Source organism: Macaca nemestrina, chromosome X (assembly GCF_043159975.1).
Source record: "Macaca nemestrina isolate mMacNem1 chromosome X, mMacNem.hap1, whole genome shotgun sequence".
NCBI classification, from domain to species: domain Eukaryota; kingdom Metazoa; phylum Chordata; class Mammalia; order Primates; family Cercopithecidae; genus Macaca; species Macaca nemestrina.
Window position 1 is genome coordinate 19,466,024 of NC_092145.1, and position 15,258 is coordinate 19,481,281.

Sequence of the window (15,258 nt, forward strand, 5' to 3'; positions counted from 1 at the left end):
AAATGTCCGTCAGCTGATGAGTTAATAAGCAAAATGTGGTATATCTATATAATGGAATATAATGCATTCATAAAAAGGAATGAAGCAATGATACATGCTACAACATTGGATGAACCTCAGAAACATGAAGTGCCCCAAACTGGCAAAATTCATAGATAAAAAAGTAGATTCGTGGCTGCCAGGAGCTGGGATGGGGGAGAAATGGAGAGACTGCTAATGGGTACAGGGTTTCTTTTTGGGGTGATGAAATATTTTGGAATCAGTGATAATGGTTGCACAATCTAGTGAATATGCTTTTAAAAACCCACTAAATTGTACACATTAAATAAGTGAATTTTATGATATGCGAATATCTCCATTAAAAAGTTTGTAAACTACATTGAGATATCAATTTCTGCTTATCATATCGCAAAAAGATCCAGAAGTCTGATTTGTGTTGATGAAGGAGTTGTGAAAAAAGGCACTTTTCATACCTTGCAAGTGGGAATCTAAATTGCTATAACTATTACAGAGAGCATTTTGACACCATCAAAAGTGTGATTGACCCAGCAATTCCACATTCAAGGACTTATCCTTTAGGTATACCCCTACCTTCTCAAAATTGTGACATATGTGTAATATTCATCAAAGCGGTGGTTTTTTTTTTTAAAGAGATACTCTTTATTTTGAATCTCTTTTACGTAATAATATGAATTATGCTAACAGCGTCACAAACGAAAATAAAAGCTAACATGGTCTACAAATGTATTTTTGAAAGAAATGCAACCTTCTATATCAGCTGCTTAGACAATGCTAACTCTAAAACATCTTATACACTATCAAAAATGTGAGTATTTTTTAAAGTATGTTATACTATTTTCCCTACAATGAAAAAAACACAAAAATAGTTGTACAGTCATGTTTTCATAGAAAAATGTTACTGACAACCTAAATACTCATCCATAGGAAACAGGTTAAATAAATTGTGGCACATTTACTGTGGTATATATAATACAGTGCAGAGGGGGAAAAAATAATGAGAAAACTCTTTATATGCTGATATAATAATCTCTGCAATATATTGTTAACAGAAAAAAGCAACGTGAAGAATAGTGTGTATAGCATGCTCCACTTTGTGTACAAAAAGTGAGGGGGAGTATGTGTGTGTGTGTATATATATGTGTGTGTGTGTATATATATATATACACATTTCATTATGGATCTATAAAATGGATCCACAAAATATCTCTGTGGATAGTAACTGAATGGCTAAGGTCTGCAGTGGGATGGAGATGTTTTACATATACCCTTTTTGTTTTTTGAATATTGAAGTTGGTGAAGTATTACTTATTAAAACTTTTTAAAAATTAAAATAAAATAAAAACAACAATTAGCCAAAAAAGTAAAATAAGGCCGGCTGCAGTGGTTAACACCTGTAATCCCAGTACTTTGGGAGACTGAGGCAAGTGGATCACTTGAGGTTAGGAGTTTGAGACCAGCCTGGCCAACATGGTGAAACCCACCTCTGCTAAAAATACAAGAAAACATCCAGGTGTGGTGGCAGGCGCCTGTAATCCCAGCTACTCGGGAGGCTGAGGCAGGAGAATTGCTTTAACCCAGGAGGCAGAGGTTGCAGTGAGCTGAGATCGCACCATTGCACGCCAGCCTGGGTGACAAGAGTGAAACTCTGTCTCAAAAAAAAAAAAAAAAAAAAAAAATGAAAGAAAGAAAAGAAAAAAATATGTATATAGCAAAACCAAACAAAAATCACTGAAACACTGATAGTCCTAACATCTCATGCCCCACCACCACCTCCACCAACATTAATTACCTTTGTTCTGAAATTGGATTGTCGTAAGGTAGATTTTCCTAAGTGGGATTTGCCTATACTCTCTCTGGTTTGAGGTCAAGTGGGCAAAGTAATCGAAGTTCCATAATTTGTCTTATATGTACAAAACAATCTTACCGTCACTTATGGTAATATTAGCAAGATCCACAATCTTGTCAGGAAGTTCCTGAAGCAATTTGCATTGTTTAAACTTTGGCTTTTCCCACTGAGATTTGCCCGTGTTGATGCTGATTGAACTGAAAAAAAGAGGAAAGAGCTTTCTCATCAGAGGATGAGGCAAGGATAATCTTAAAGCAAATAGTGGGAGTATCCCTAGCATGCCTTCTCCTCACCTGCCCCCAGCCCCCTGGCATAGATAGCAAAGGTGGGAGCCCAGTACTTCTTTGTGAAATGAAGAAATTTTGCTCTTAGGGAGCAAGTGAATCTAGGGTCAACATGTGGGAAGGGGAAAGGGGAGTGGATAAACAGGCGAGGGAGCTGGGAATGGGGTGTGGGAATGTCCTGCTGACCAAGTGTCAAGACAGAGATTCCGGCCCTCTAGACATAACTCTTTACTCTTACTGTCCCTTCTTACCCCTCTTTTAAGGGGAAATTCCTGTTGGAACGTGGTCTCTATCCAGCATATTAACTTAAAACAATTAATATAGAGCCCTTGATAGCTCATTGGCCCTCATCATCCACCCTCCCCTGTGTCTCACCCAATTCAAAGCAGTTCATTTCAAGTCAGCTAACACATTTATTGGGCACCACTCCATTCTAGGAAGGTAATAGGTAGCACAGGCAAACAGGGCAGGGCTTCATCGCTCCCTCAAGGAACTTGTAAATAGGGGGTTTAAAACTCTAAATGTAACTACTTGAAACTTAGGGCAAATATAAGATGAAAAGCTGTATAAACAAAACTGAATCTATCAAACCACCAAGGAAAGAGACGTTACTTTCAGCATTTGAGCTGAGCTGTTCGCTGAAAGGACAGAGGTAGAGAAAAATCTCTTCCCCCAACCCCAAGAGCAGACAGCACAAGCAGAGAAAGAGACCCGGGAAGCGCCCATTGAGCCCAGAACAGCAAACGGTCATTTTGACTGGAGCGTATGGTAAAGGGAGGGAGAATGCTGAGTGAGACAGCAGGAGAGGAAGCCCACGGTCTGAAGGACTATATTTAGGGGTTTCGACTTAATTCTTGAGGCAATGTGGAGCTGGAGCAGGACGGTGGCATGACAGCAGCCATACTTCAGGAAAATTATGCTGGTAGCAGTGTAGAATATAGTTGGCGGAGGTGGGTAAGGCGTACCGTTAAGCTAGATGGCAAGGAGACAGCTCTAATAGTGGGCAATAACGGCTTGCACCAGGGTACTGGCAGTGGGGTTGGAAAGGAAAGGCTCGATGTAGGCTCTGACTATGACTGTCAAAGCTGCAGGACTTGCTGACTGATTAGACACAGGGAGGAAAAGGAAAGCCCGTAATGTTGCTTTCTAAAAGAGTGCTTTTAAGCCTCTGTCAAAACCTGCTGCCCCTCCGGTTTTGCCCACTTAAGTTAATGGCATAAACCATGAACAGCAGAGAGAAAGAAAAGAGGGCTGATGATTTTAAAAAGGAAAATGATAAAGTCAACAATAGAAGAGTGATTTAGTAAATTACTCTAGCCCATCAACTATAGACCAGTTTCCAAGGTCGTTTTTCGAAATGAACATTAAGATCATAAATGTAAAACATGGAAAATGTTTGATAAACCATTGAATGAAATGGCAAATTACATTATTGATACAAGGACAGTGATTACTGCTACATAAAACTTAAAGGCATACAGAGAAAGGCTAGATGAAAAAAAATGTCAACTTAAAAACAGCTATGTTCAGGCAGTAGGGTTATGGGTGACGTTTTTCTCTTTTGTCTTCTTGAATTTTCTTCTGGGATGATGGATAACTTTTATCTTTTGTCTCCTTGAAAATTTTTCTTATTATGTTGCACGCATATGTTTAAACAGGTCCAAAAGGTAATAGAAAGAAAGACCGGCACTAGAGGTGGAGGAAGGGTGCATGCTCAGACAAATGACATAGAAACATGTCCCCAATTAAGCAGATCTTTGTATATCTGGATCAGCAATTAGAACTTGGCCTGTACATACCAGACTCTTGTGGCGTTTCCATCCTCATTTTTTATGCATCTAGTTTGGGCTGTCTCCGTAGGGTTGGTTAATGGCCACTTATAAGTCCCTTTGTATTTGGAGGCTGTTTCATCAGCTTTGCAATTTCCAGGCTCTACAGAGAAAATGTATGCACATTTTAAAGAGCAAGAGGCACTTAAAAGTATTACGAACATCCATTATTATTATTACTGTATAATAATATAATATTATATGTTATTATGAACGTCACTATTACGCTGCACGTAAAGATCAGCAAATAAAAAAGAAAACTTCTTCTATCTAGCCATTTGGACCAAGCCTTACTGAAAATATCATTATATGGAGTGGTTTTTTTTAAATAACAAACCACCCAGTATAACGACATATTTAGTCCTTTTCATTAAAACAACCAGTTTATGAGATACGTTTTTCTAAAATTTTTTGTAGAGACAGTGTATTGCTATGTTATAGAGGCCGGTCTCAAATTCCTGGCCTCAAGCAATCCTCCCGCCTCAGCCACCCAAAGATCTGGGATTATAAGCATTAGCCACCTCACCTGACATTGTTTTGTCTTGTTTTTAAAACAATACACATGCATTGAAAAAATTCAAGCCACACGGTGGAGTGTAGAGTCAAAAGTTCCCACCTACCAATTGCCCAGCTTCTGAGGTACCCACTGTTATCAGTTTTATGTCCAAAGATAGGAGACTGTAGGCCAACTTCTCTCTCTGGGATGGCCCCCTTCTTAACGGACTGTGAGATGGATTTTGTTTTAGTAAACTCAGTGTATCTGACATGATCAATATAGACAGGGGAGCTCTGTTTTGTTTGTTTGTTATTTGAGGTCTTACTCTGTCACCCAGTCTGGAGCGCAATGGCGTGATCATGGCTTGCTGCAGCCTCAACCTCCTGGTCTCAAGTTATCCTCCTGCTTCAGCCTCTTGAATAGCTGGCACTACAGGCATGCATCACCATGTCCCGCTATTTTTTTTTTATTTATTTTTTGTAGAGACAGAGTCTTGCTTTGTTGCCCAGGCTGGTCTCAAACTCTTGACTTTAAGTGATCCTCCTGCCTCACCCTCCCAAAGTTCTGGGATTATAGGTGTAAGCCACTGCACACAGTCTAGGGCTCTGTTTTCGATGTTGGTGCTGAGGGACAGGGTAAACTTCCACAGAGGGCTGTTAAGGCAAGGTTTTGCTGTCACATGAAGGGAGATGTGACCTGGGCTAAGTCTATATGATAAGTTCCCGGTTTTTACTGAGCACTCACTGGGTTTCATGGCCCTGATTCTGGAAATATTTCCCTCAGGTGTTGAGAGAATGGTGTGAGAAGTGGCCCAGCCAGCTTTGCTCAGCTATCCCAGTCTCCACCCTGAGTGAGAGTGAAAGGTGCCTTCCTCTCACTCTTACGACACATTCATTAGTGTCATTTACATGGTGGGCTCTGCCTGTGGCTTCAACATGTTTCTGCCCTCCATTTCACTGACACCCCTGCACTGTCACAGGCTGCCCTCTGATGCTTAATCAGTATGTTGCCAAGGATTTTGCGTTCTAATGCCTGTGTGTGTTATCTGGCATTAGAGCTGTGTGAGCTCAATGATTTCTACAGCAGTCTATTGGGGAAAAGGAATAAAGCTGAACTGGGAAGGAGGTGGAGTGGCCTGGTAACCTCGCACTTTTACCAATAAAGCTTTGCTAATCAGAGAATGTCCATGAGAGAAATCTGGGACAGTTCCCAGATCACTTGCCAAGATGAATAAGATGGCTGAGTCAATCAATAAATTAGCAATTATCTATTGGGCATCTACTGTGTGTTAATGAGGAAGCTCTTCAGGTCTCTGGGTATTTATGCAAGAGGGAAAATCCTCCCATTCCATTGACGGACTGACCATTGCTAATATCCAGAGCCGACCAGCAGTTTCTGGTAACTCCTCCAGCAGTCTGTTCTTCCATAGGTTCTTAAAGGTAGAAAGGTCATCAGATCAAGTGGGTACCAAGAATATGGAAAAAGCATAAAGGTGACTTCTCTCCTTTCTGAACTCAGAATTCTTAACCAGGTATGCATTATGAGTTTTATAATAAAGGAAGTAAGTTCATACTGCAATATCCACCCCCCCAAAAAAATTACCTAGTTTTTTCACTGCAACATGCTCAGAGTTTACTAATAACGTCAATTGATCTTGTGTGAAGTTTCCATGCGTGAAGTTGCCATGTATTTTACTTTTGATTTTGCTCATCAATTCCGAGGATGCTAAGGAAGAGCTGGCTTTTATGATGACCTGACAAACACAGCTACAAAGCAGAATAAAAAAGAAAGATTGTTGCAGTTATGTCAAGGGAGTGCAACTTGGACTGCAATGCTGAAATTTTTGTACAGCTGATTTAATTGGTAGTTCATAAATGTCAAACATTTTACAGCTATTACGTGGCCAATTTTAAGAAGTGATGGAAGACAGCATACTGAAATATTCTGATAAATTTTCTCTTATCCAAAACAGACAATGCAAAACCTATTTTCAAAAGAATGGTCAGTAACATACGCATTGTGTTGAAATTGCTAGCCTTGAGATTTCTCTAAGAGTTTGTAATAATTAATAGAGAAGATGGAGTTTTCAGGATTTATTATTTCAGAGAGAACCTTTTATTCTTCTGGTCTCCAATTTACCCATCATTACTGAAATCAGGCAAATAGGCTTATGATGCTCAATTAGTCTATAAAGAAGTGTTCTGAAGAAGGCTCATTTCTATAATAAGTAATAATGATGATAATGATAATGATAATGATAGTAGCTAACATTTGTGAAGCCCTTCCTCCACATGTTCTGATTCACTTTTTTCTCACAACAACCGTATGAGGTAATGCTATTATTATTCCCATAATACAGATGATGGAACTCAGCCTCAGAAAAATAACGTTTCCCATGGTCACAAAGACTCACTCAGTATTTATGTCCACTAAAAGATCACTGACGAAAGGATAGGGCCATCCTTGACTTCATCCTCTATCCTCTACAGCAAGATCCTCAAATATTCTGAATTCCTCTAATATTCCATTAGGAAGCACATTTCAGATACAAAAACTTACCTATATCTTTTTTCCATTTCCATTTGTAGATATGGCTTTTTGAAGAACATATTTGCTAAGTCTCCTGCCAGCTGTTGCAAGTTAGGCATACCTGTACTTACTCAAAACTTATCTCCATGTCTAATCTGAGTGATGTCCGCCCCTCCCCTGAATTATATTTGGTGAGGTCCCTGCTCATCCTACCTCCTTCCTTTGGAGTCTAGCTCTTCTCAGCTTTCATCTTTCCAGTCCAAAGAGGAGTCTTCATTTTAAACCTCTCCTCCTGCTTGTAACAGACCCTCTACTCCATTCTAAAGACCTCTTCATGGGCCTTTTCTGTCTATATGTTCTTCCTGATGTGCATCAAACAGATCAATAATAGCCAGCATTCCGGGAGGAGCTGGACCAAGAGTCTGAACAGAACCGAAGCTACTTTCCATGTTGTTGCTGTTTCCAATTTCCCTGCCAAGTATTTCGTGGACCTTTTTGACCACAACAAACACTTCACTCCCCCATCCCAGATTATGACCACCCCATTTTCTCTTCACTACAAAGGGGCAGCAGGCTGGCTGCTAGCCTGAGCCATGACCAACCGAAACAACATACTTCATGAAGGCAAGGGCCTAATTACAGCATATGTGAAATAATCCCTGGGTACTTTGATCTCCTTCTGACAACTCTGGCCAACTGGCCACACACACGGAATTAAATGGAAGGAAAATCAGAACTAAGTGTACCAGCTATTAATAAACTCAGTTCCTACTTCCTACCTGTATGGTACATAGGAAATTGTAGCCATTTCTTGTCCTTCTCTCTGTTCCAACTAATGCAAAAGAAAAGTACATAGTCACTGAAATCTTTAAACAAATGTCATAACTGAGTACAGGGCTTATTGTTAGCAACAATTATATAATTATGCTTTACATTTATGTAACCCATTGCCATCTACAAACTAGCCTCAAAAACATCAATGCATTTACTCCTCACACCAACCGTGTAGGGTGAGCAATGCAAGAATTGTCACCCTGTTTGCTACATGAGGAATCTGAGTCACAGAGAAGTTAAATGGTCTGCCCAGTATCACGCAGTTGACAAGTCACAGAACTAGGAGCAGAATCCAAGCCTTCTGGGTCTAGATATTAACATGCTATTGACAATTGTAAACACTATCTAACATTTTCTATGTTCTAAGCCCAGTGCTAAACATTTAACATAAATTATCTCATTTTATCCTTCCAACAGCCCTCATCTTACAGATGAGGAAACAGGGCACAGAGAGATTAATTAAGTTGCCCAAGGTTTCATAGTTAGGAAGTGAAAAAGCAGGGGTTCCAACCCAGGCAGCTTGACCACATTATCACCAAAAGGATTTTATACCCATTATTGACAGGACTTTTAGTTATATCATGCTTTAATGTGTATACATCAAAACTTATGACTCAGCTATTTACAGAAAATACTTTTAATGATAGTGGATAATTTGGAATGCACCATAGTGTTTTGTTTTTTTTTTGTTTTGTTTTGTTTTGTTTTTTTTTTGAGACAGAACCTTGCTCTATCACCTAGGCTGGAGTGCAGTGGCACAATCATAATTTAGTGCAGTCTTGAAATCTGGGCTCATATGATTCTCCCCACCTCAGCCTCCTCAGCAACTGGGACTACAGGAATGCACCACCGTGCCCAGCTAATATTTTTAAATTATTTTTTGTAGAGATGGAGTCTCCCCATGTTGCTCAGACTGGTCGTGAACTTCTGGCCTCAAGCAATCCTCCCACCTCAGCCTCCCAAACCTCTGGGATTACAGGTGTGAGTCACTGCACCTGGCCCCTGTACCGTGGACTTGATTGTACTGTGTATCATCAAGTATTTACCTCATACTTAAATACCTGGAAAGCTGTGTGTCTGCTACTCATTTTACAGTGGGCTGTTGTAAAGCTTTGAGGCAATTGAAAAAGAACTGAGAATTGGGGCAAGGATGATGGGAGATAGTTTTATCACACTCTGGCTTCAAATCTGGACAAATAGAGGGTGGATTTATTGTGTGAATCCAAGTTTTGCAAATAATTGTGTCACTCTTGGAAGAGCTAGGCTTTCTTGCAAGACATCTATAACCAAGAAATTCACTTACCATTTACAATCCCTGAGTCATTCCACACTCCTATAGACCAGAAAATGTGCCTCAAAAAGCTGCCACATGGATAGTTCAGAAAAGCAGGGGATGTTTTCTTGATGGCTTTTTGTGCCAATCCCAAAGGAAGTAACATAATTTGACCCCCAATTGTCACAACAGAGCCTTGCCTGATAATATACACTTGGGTGGAAGAGCTATTGACTTACATCTAATCAGGCATAGGATAGGTCACAGGTAGATTCATTTTGAAAAATTACTTACAATAGCTCGATCCACGACCATCTCTTCCTCTGAAATGTCCCTGTATCAAAAGCATTACAAAATTATAGGAAAATGAAATATAGTACCAAGTATGCAGGGCACGAGATCAGGAGAAAGGCAACACTGAGGCAGAACAATAGACTTCTCCCAGCCTGGAATTCAAATAATGCTGAAGCTCCAGAGAAACACTTCCAATGGGCTTGCTTACTACATGCATACCACAACGGTGGCAAGCCTTTGACTTATTAACCTTGAATCCAGGAATCTATTCCATAATGGTACCAGCAAAAATGCATAAAAATAGACATACAAGTGGAAATGACTCAAGTTTCCATCATTAGATAATTGGAGGAAAACATCATGACACACCATATAAAAGAATCCTCTACAATTATTAAAACAAATGAGCTATATCTGCATATATTGACCTGAAAAGGCATACGTGATGTATTATAAGGCATGAAAAGAAAGTTGTCCAACAGTATGTAGAGGAGGATCTTATTCTCTTAGTAAATGTGTGAAAACAAATCTAGAGAAATCAATAAAATAAGCTGTTAACAGGAGTTCTTGGAGGAGTAGGGGAAGGCAAGTATTCAGAGATTTTTACTATCCAGGTTTTATATATATATATATATATATACACACACACACACATATATATTTCTATAAAGCTCTAAGATTTTGCAGTGGTCACATATTACTTTTGTAATAAGGAAAAATAATAGACACGGTTTTTAAAAAGAATGTTGTTTACCCCCAGACATCTCTAGTTTTGTTTTAGTGAGTTAAATGTTGTGAATGTTTGTGTCCTGCCAAAATTCAATGTTGAAGTCCAATCCCCAGTGTGATGATATTAGGAGGTGGGCCCTTTGAGGGGTAATTAGATCATGAAGGTGGAACTCTCATGAATGGGATCGGTGCCTGGGGTGTTATATGTGTGTGTGTGTGTGTGTGCACGCACACATGTTTTCATTCACAGTTCTTGGCTTATAACTCCCATAGCCCTTGTTACAGTCTTGTTATAATGTCGGGCGTGCTAGGCCTCAGAAGCTAGCTTCAGCAAACAGAATCTCTCTGATCTTCTCCCACCCTCCTTTCACCTGCCCCAAGGCAGAACTCTAATCTTTCTTCACCTTTCTGATTGTGAGTCTTAAGACCCTCTCCAGAAAGAGTCTTGCCTCTTATGAGACTTGGGAAAGGAATGCTGACATAATGATGTTTCCATAAAATCCCGAGAAGACTGGGTTTGGAGAGCCTCCCAATAGCTGAACACATGGAGGTTCCTGGAGGGTGGTGCACCCAGGGAGATCAGAGAAGCTCCATTCCCCTTGTCGCTTACCTCTCCTTACACATCTCTTCATTCGTGTCTTCTGCAGTGTCCTTTATAATAAACCAATACACATAAGTGTTTCCCTGAGTTCTGTGAGCCGCTCTAGCAAATTAATCAAGCTCAAAGAGGGGGTCATGGGAATCCCAAGTTGAAGTCAGTTAGTCAGAAGTTCTGGAGGCCTGGACTTTTGACTAGTGTCTGGGGTGAGGGGCAGTCTTGGAGACCTGTGAGATCTGAAGCTATTTTTGAGAGGATAGCACCAGAATAGAATTGAAGTAGAGAACAATCAGCGGTGTCAGCTGCTTGGTGTGTTGGGGGGAAATCCCCACACATTTGGTGGTAGAAATCTTCTATATTGATTGTTGTGTTGGTATGACAACAGAGAAACAAAAACAGTTTGAATTTTTTTGAAACAGTACCCTTATAAGAAGAGACAGGAGAGCTTTCTGTCTCTCTGCTCTCTGCCACTTGAGGACACAGCAAGAAGAGGGCCATCACCAGACACTGAACCTGCCAACACCTTGATCCTGGACTTCCCAGCCTCTGGAACTGTGAGCAATAAATTTCTGTGGCTTAAGCCACCTAGTCTATAGCATTTGTTATAGTAACTCAAAACTAAGACAATAACCTACCATAGATTTACCTCCATTCATTTATATGAATTTTCTTGACCCTATTAATACTTATATGAATTAATATGTGATTGATAATTAATACTTGAATATGGAAGAGAAACCAAAATCCCAGTGTACAGAAGACAGGCAGTAACATTTTATGCTTTAAAAATCAGTTGCCATGGCTTAACAGAGCCATGCCTATTTTTCAAAGAACTTCTGTGGAGTGTCCCTTTACAGAGGATTAGTATGTGTGCAGGGAAAGAATACAGGAAATACTTCCCAGGTGAGCAATTGCCTTTGCCATAGTTTCCACGATACTGCCCATTTCACTGCAGTCACCATTCGAAATTTGTGCCCCAAGCAAATGTTGGACTAGTCAACATTCTTGCTTTAGACATTTCAAGTTCACTTTGGAATTTCTCATTTCTGAAAGTGAATCATTCCAAAATAAAAGGCCTTATAAATCCTCGCACATTGTCCATACATAGCACTTCAAGGTATGATTTTTGTATAAGTCACAGATTCATAGAATTTTAGAGATGAAAGGGGCATTAGAGGTAACTCAGTCTAACTGCATGACTTCCCCTATTGGTTTTCTTTTGTTTTGTTCTCGCATTGGCTTTATACCTTACAATAGTAATACAAATTTTTTCCTCATGCCAAAACGAACCTACTCAGGAAGGAAGATGCAACTAAAAATGTGGCAGCCCTAAATCTCAGACATAAACACAGGACATCCCCTCCAGATAGGAACAGACCCAAAATGCCCTCAAATTGCCCTTTGACCCACAGTAAATGTCATTCACGTACCTGCTTTTAATTTGGGTTTCCAGATTAGCAAGAGAAAATTCACTGTTCTGAAATATAGAATTCAACTGTACAAGACAAAAAAAAAATCAGTTTCATTATTCTGCTCCTCTAGTTCAACTCAGCAAAGTCACCTGGGATGATGTGATCATTAAGCTGCACTCATTATTTCAGCTGGCTCAACATTTCCATTTGCTCCACTAAGTTTTTCAAATTACATATTACCTACTGTTATGGGCTGAATTGTGTCTTTCCAAAACTCAAATGTTGAAGCCCTAACCTGAATGTGGTTATATTCAGAGATAAGGTCTTTGAGGATGGAATTAAGGTTAAACAAGATCATAAAAGTGGAGCCCTACTCCAATAGGACCAGTGTCCTTATAAGAAGAAAAAGAAAGACCAGGGATGCGTGTGCACAGAGGAAAGACCATGTGAGGACACAGGTGAGAAGATGGCCATCTGCAAACCAAGGAGAGAGGCTTCACCAGAAACCAACTCTGCCAGCACCTTAATCTTAGGCTTCCAGATTCCAGAACTATGAGAAAATAAATGTCTGTTGTTTAAGCCACCCAGTCTGTGGTATCTTGTTATGGTAGTCTGAGCAGACTAATGCACCCACCCATTTTCAAGGATTTATAACCATGCCATAGACACTTGAAAATAAGTGCTGACAGGGAAAGAATGGAAACAGATATGATTTTTTGCTGTTGGGAGATGGTGCAAGTTGATGTCATCTATCTGGGGGGTCTTTTAGTAACAGCTATTTAAATGTGAAAGGTTCACATCTTTTCATCTACTGATTCCAATTCTAGGAATTTATCCTATAAAAATACTAAAGTGCCCCAAAATTTATTTCTAGGGAATTGTTTTCAGCATTGTTTTTTTCTTAAACTTTTTTTTTTAAAAAAAGAAAACAAGATCTCGCCATGTTGCCCAGGCTAGTCTCGAACTCCTTGGCTCACGCAATCCTTTTGCCTCAGCCTCTCAAAGTGCTTGGATTACAGGCATGAGCCACAGTGCCCAGCCCAGCATTGTTTCTAAATAGAGAAAAAGATAGAAACAATGTAAATGTCACCAATGGATTTAAAAAAAAAAAAAAAAAAAAAACCTGTAATACAACCACGTAGTGAAATCCTATGCATCTGTTAAAGTATATGATTTATATTTACCAGCATGAATATGTGCAAAGATACATGGTTAAGTGCAGAGGAGGGGGAGCAAGTTGAAAAATAGCATAACTAGTACAATTACATTTATTTTGTAAAAGAACACACATGCATCAACATTATAATATGCACAGAAAAAAAATCTGAAAGAATGTACCTTAAACTGTTAAGAGGAGTTAATGCACAGAGCAGTATTAGAGAGGACATTTACTTTCTGGATTTTCGATGTCAATGTCTGATTTTGTTACAGAGAGTATGTATTAGTCATATCAAGAAAAAATTAAGGATAAGTAAAACATTCACTGTGTTCGAAAGAGAAAAAAATAAAATTCAGAAAACAATAATACTTAAATACCATTGTATTTAAGTATACATTTTGTTATCACTGCTCTCCCACTTTCCCCAAATAGGAAAATTTGGCAAAGACTCAGAATTTGTGTCACTAAAGGGAAATGTACAGATCTCAACAAATGAAAATAATAACATTCCATAAAAGCTTTTAGCATTGGTACTATGAGATTGCATATATTCTCATGATGTTGCTTATTATTGGTAGAAAAAAGTAAAGCCTAGTTTTAATATACTCTGTCATATATATACATGTATATATTGACATATATTTATATATACCATAAATATGCAAAAGACTATTTTACCCAATTTTCTGTAAATTCATTTATAACACTGGTAATAGGGATCCTTGGCTCTTCAACAAAGACAGAGAAGCTCATTTCAACATTGTAGAAGGAAACTGTAATTAAAAATAAGAAGGTTAATTTTATTCATTTAGTTCAAGAAATTTGACTTCTGTAAATTTGGTGAAAAGTGTTCTCTGTTTTAAAGTAAACCAAATAATAATGTCTACTGCCTAAACTTAGCTTAATTTAACTCCAAGGTCAAGAACCAACACTTTGACTCCATATCAAAAAGCAGAACTGGGATGTTACCATCCCAGTTTTGCTTTAATTATTTGGACACTTCCTTGATTTCTAGTTGACAGACACTCCACAAATCCCACCAATTCTCCACTCTCATTGACCAACAGACTTTCAGTCCACTCAACGGCCAAGCTGAACATTATCTCAGAAGATCACTTTCCCTGAGAAAATAACTGTTGTTTTTTTTCTTCCTGTGCCTTGTTTTCTGCTTTAGATTTTTCTCTCCTTTTTTCCCTCTTGCTCTTGTGTATCCTATCAAATTTCTACTGTAGAATGTTAAAAGTTGCAGGAACAGGCCGGGCGCGGTGGCTCACGCCTGTAATCCCAGCACTTTGGGAGGCCGAGGAGGGCGGATCATAAGGTCAGGAGATCGAGACCATCCTGGCTAACACTGTGAAACCCCATCTCTACTAAAAATACAAAAAGTTAGCCGGGTATGGTGGTGGGCGCCTGTAGTCCCAGCTACTCGGGAGGCTGAGGCAGGAGAATGGGGTGAGCTCGGGAGATGGCGCTTGTAGTGAGCCAAGAAGGTGCCACTGCGCTCCAGCCTGCGCGACAGAGTGAGACTCTGTCTCGAAAAAAAAAAAAAAAAAAAGTTGCAGAAGCATTCAAAATTTGAACAATATGGAAGCCAAGTATTCCCTGGCCTTGGACAAGCACTCCTAGCCAGCTGCAGGTAGGGATTGGAGAAGGCTGAGACCTGCATAAAAGGAATCCAAAAGGTAAGATAGGATATCTTCTGGTGTTTTTTCTGGTGTTTTCCGGTGGGTGGTCAGCATGCTCAGACCTAAGGCCATATGATCCTCTTACTGGGAAGGGGTGATGTTCCTAGTCCGTGTGCACATTGGCAGAATCAGAGTCAGACCGTCAAGAACGAAACAGGTGGAAAGTAGGCTTAGAAATTGTCATGCTGAGTGAAAAGATACATTTACATTACATGCCAATAAAGCAGAGACAAAAAAGATGGCGAGAGAATTTTGTATTTGGACAAGGT

The 15,258-nt window shown here is 39.5% G+C and overlaps 1 protein-coding gene across 1 annotated transcript in view; it reads right to left on the reverse strand.

Annotated features, from left to right (window-relative positions):
• Nucleotides 1-15,258, reverse strand: part of LOC105481375 (adhesion G protein-coupled receptor G4) — a 111,411-nt gene that overhangs the window by 56,078 nt on the left and 40,075 nt on the right. The window contains exons 4-10 of the mRNA XM_011740908.2: nucleotides 13,983-14,077; nucleotides 12,164-12,228; nucleotides 9,407-9,446; nucleotides 7,785-7,837; nucleotides 6,079-6,242; nucleotides 3,951-4,083; nucleotides 1,946-2,064 (exon numbers count right to left, since the gene is read on the reverse strand). Of these exons, the coding sequence (XP_011739210.2) occupies nucleotides 1,946-2,064; nucleotides 3,951-4,083; nucleotides 6,079-6,242; nucleotides 7,785-7,837; nucleotides 9,407-9,446; nucleotides 12,164-12,228; nucleotides 13,983-14,077 (669 nt within the window). The remainder of the gene's footprint in view (nucleotides 1-1,945; nucleotides 2,065-3,950; nucleotides 4,084-6,078; nucleotides 6,243-7,784; nucleotides 7,838-9,406; nucleotides 9,447-12,163; nucleotides 12,229-13,982; nucleotides 14,078-15,258) is intronic.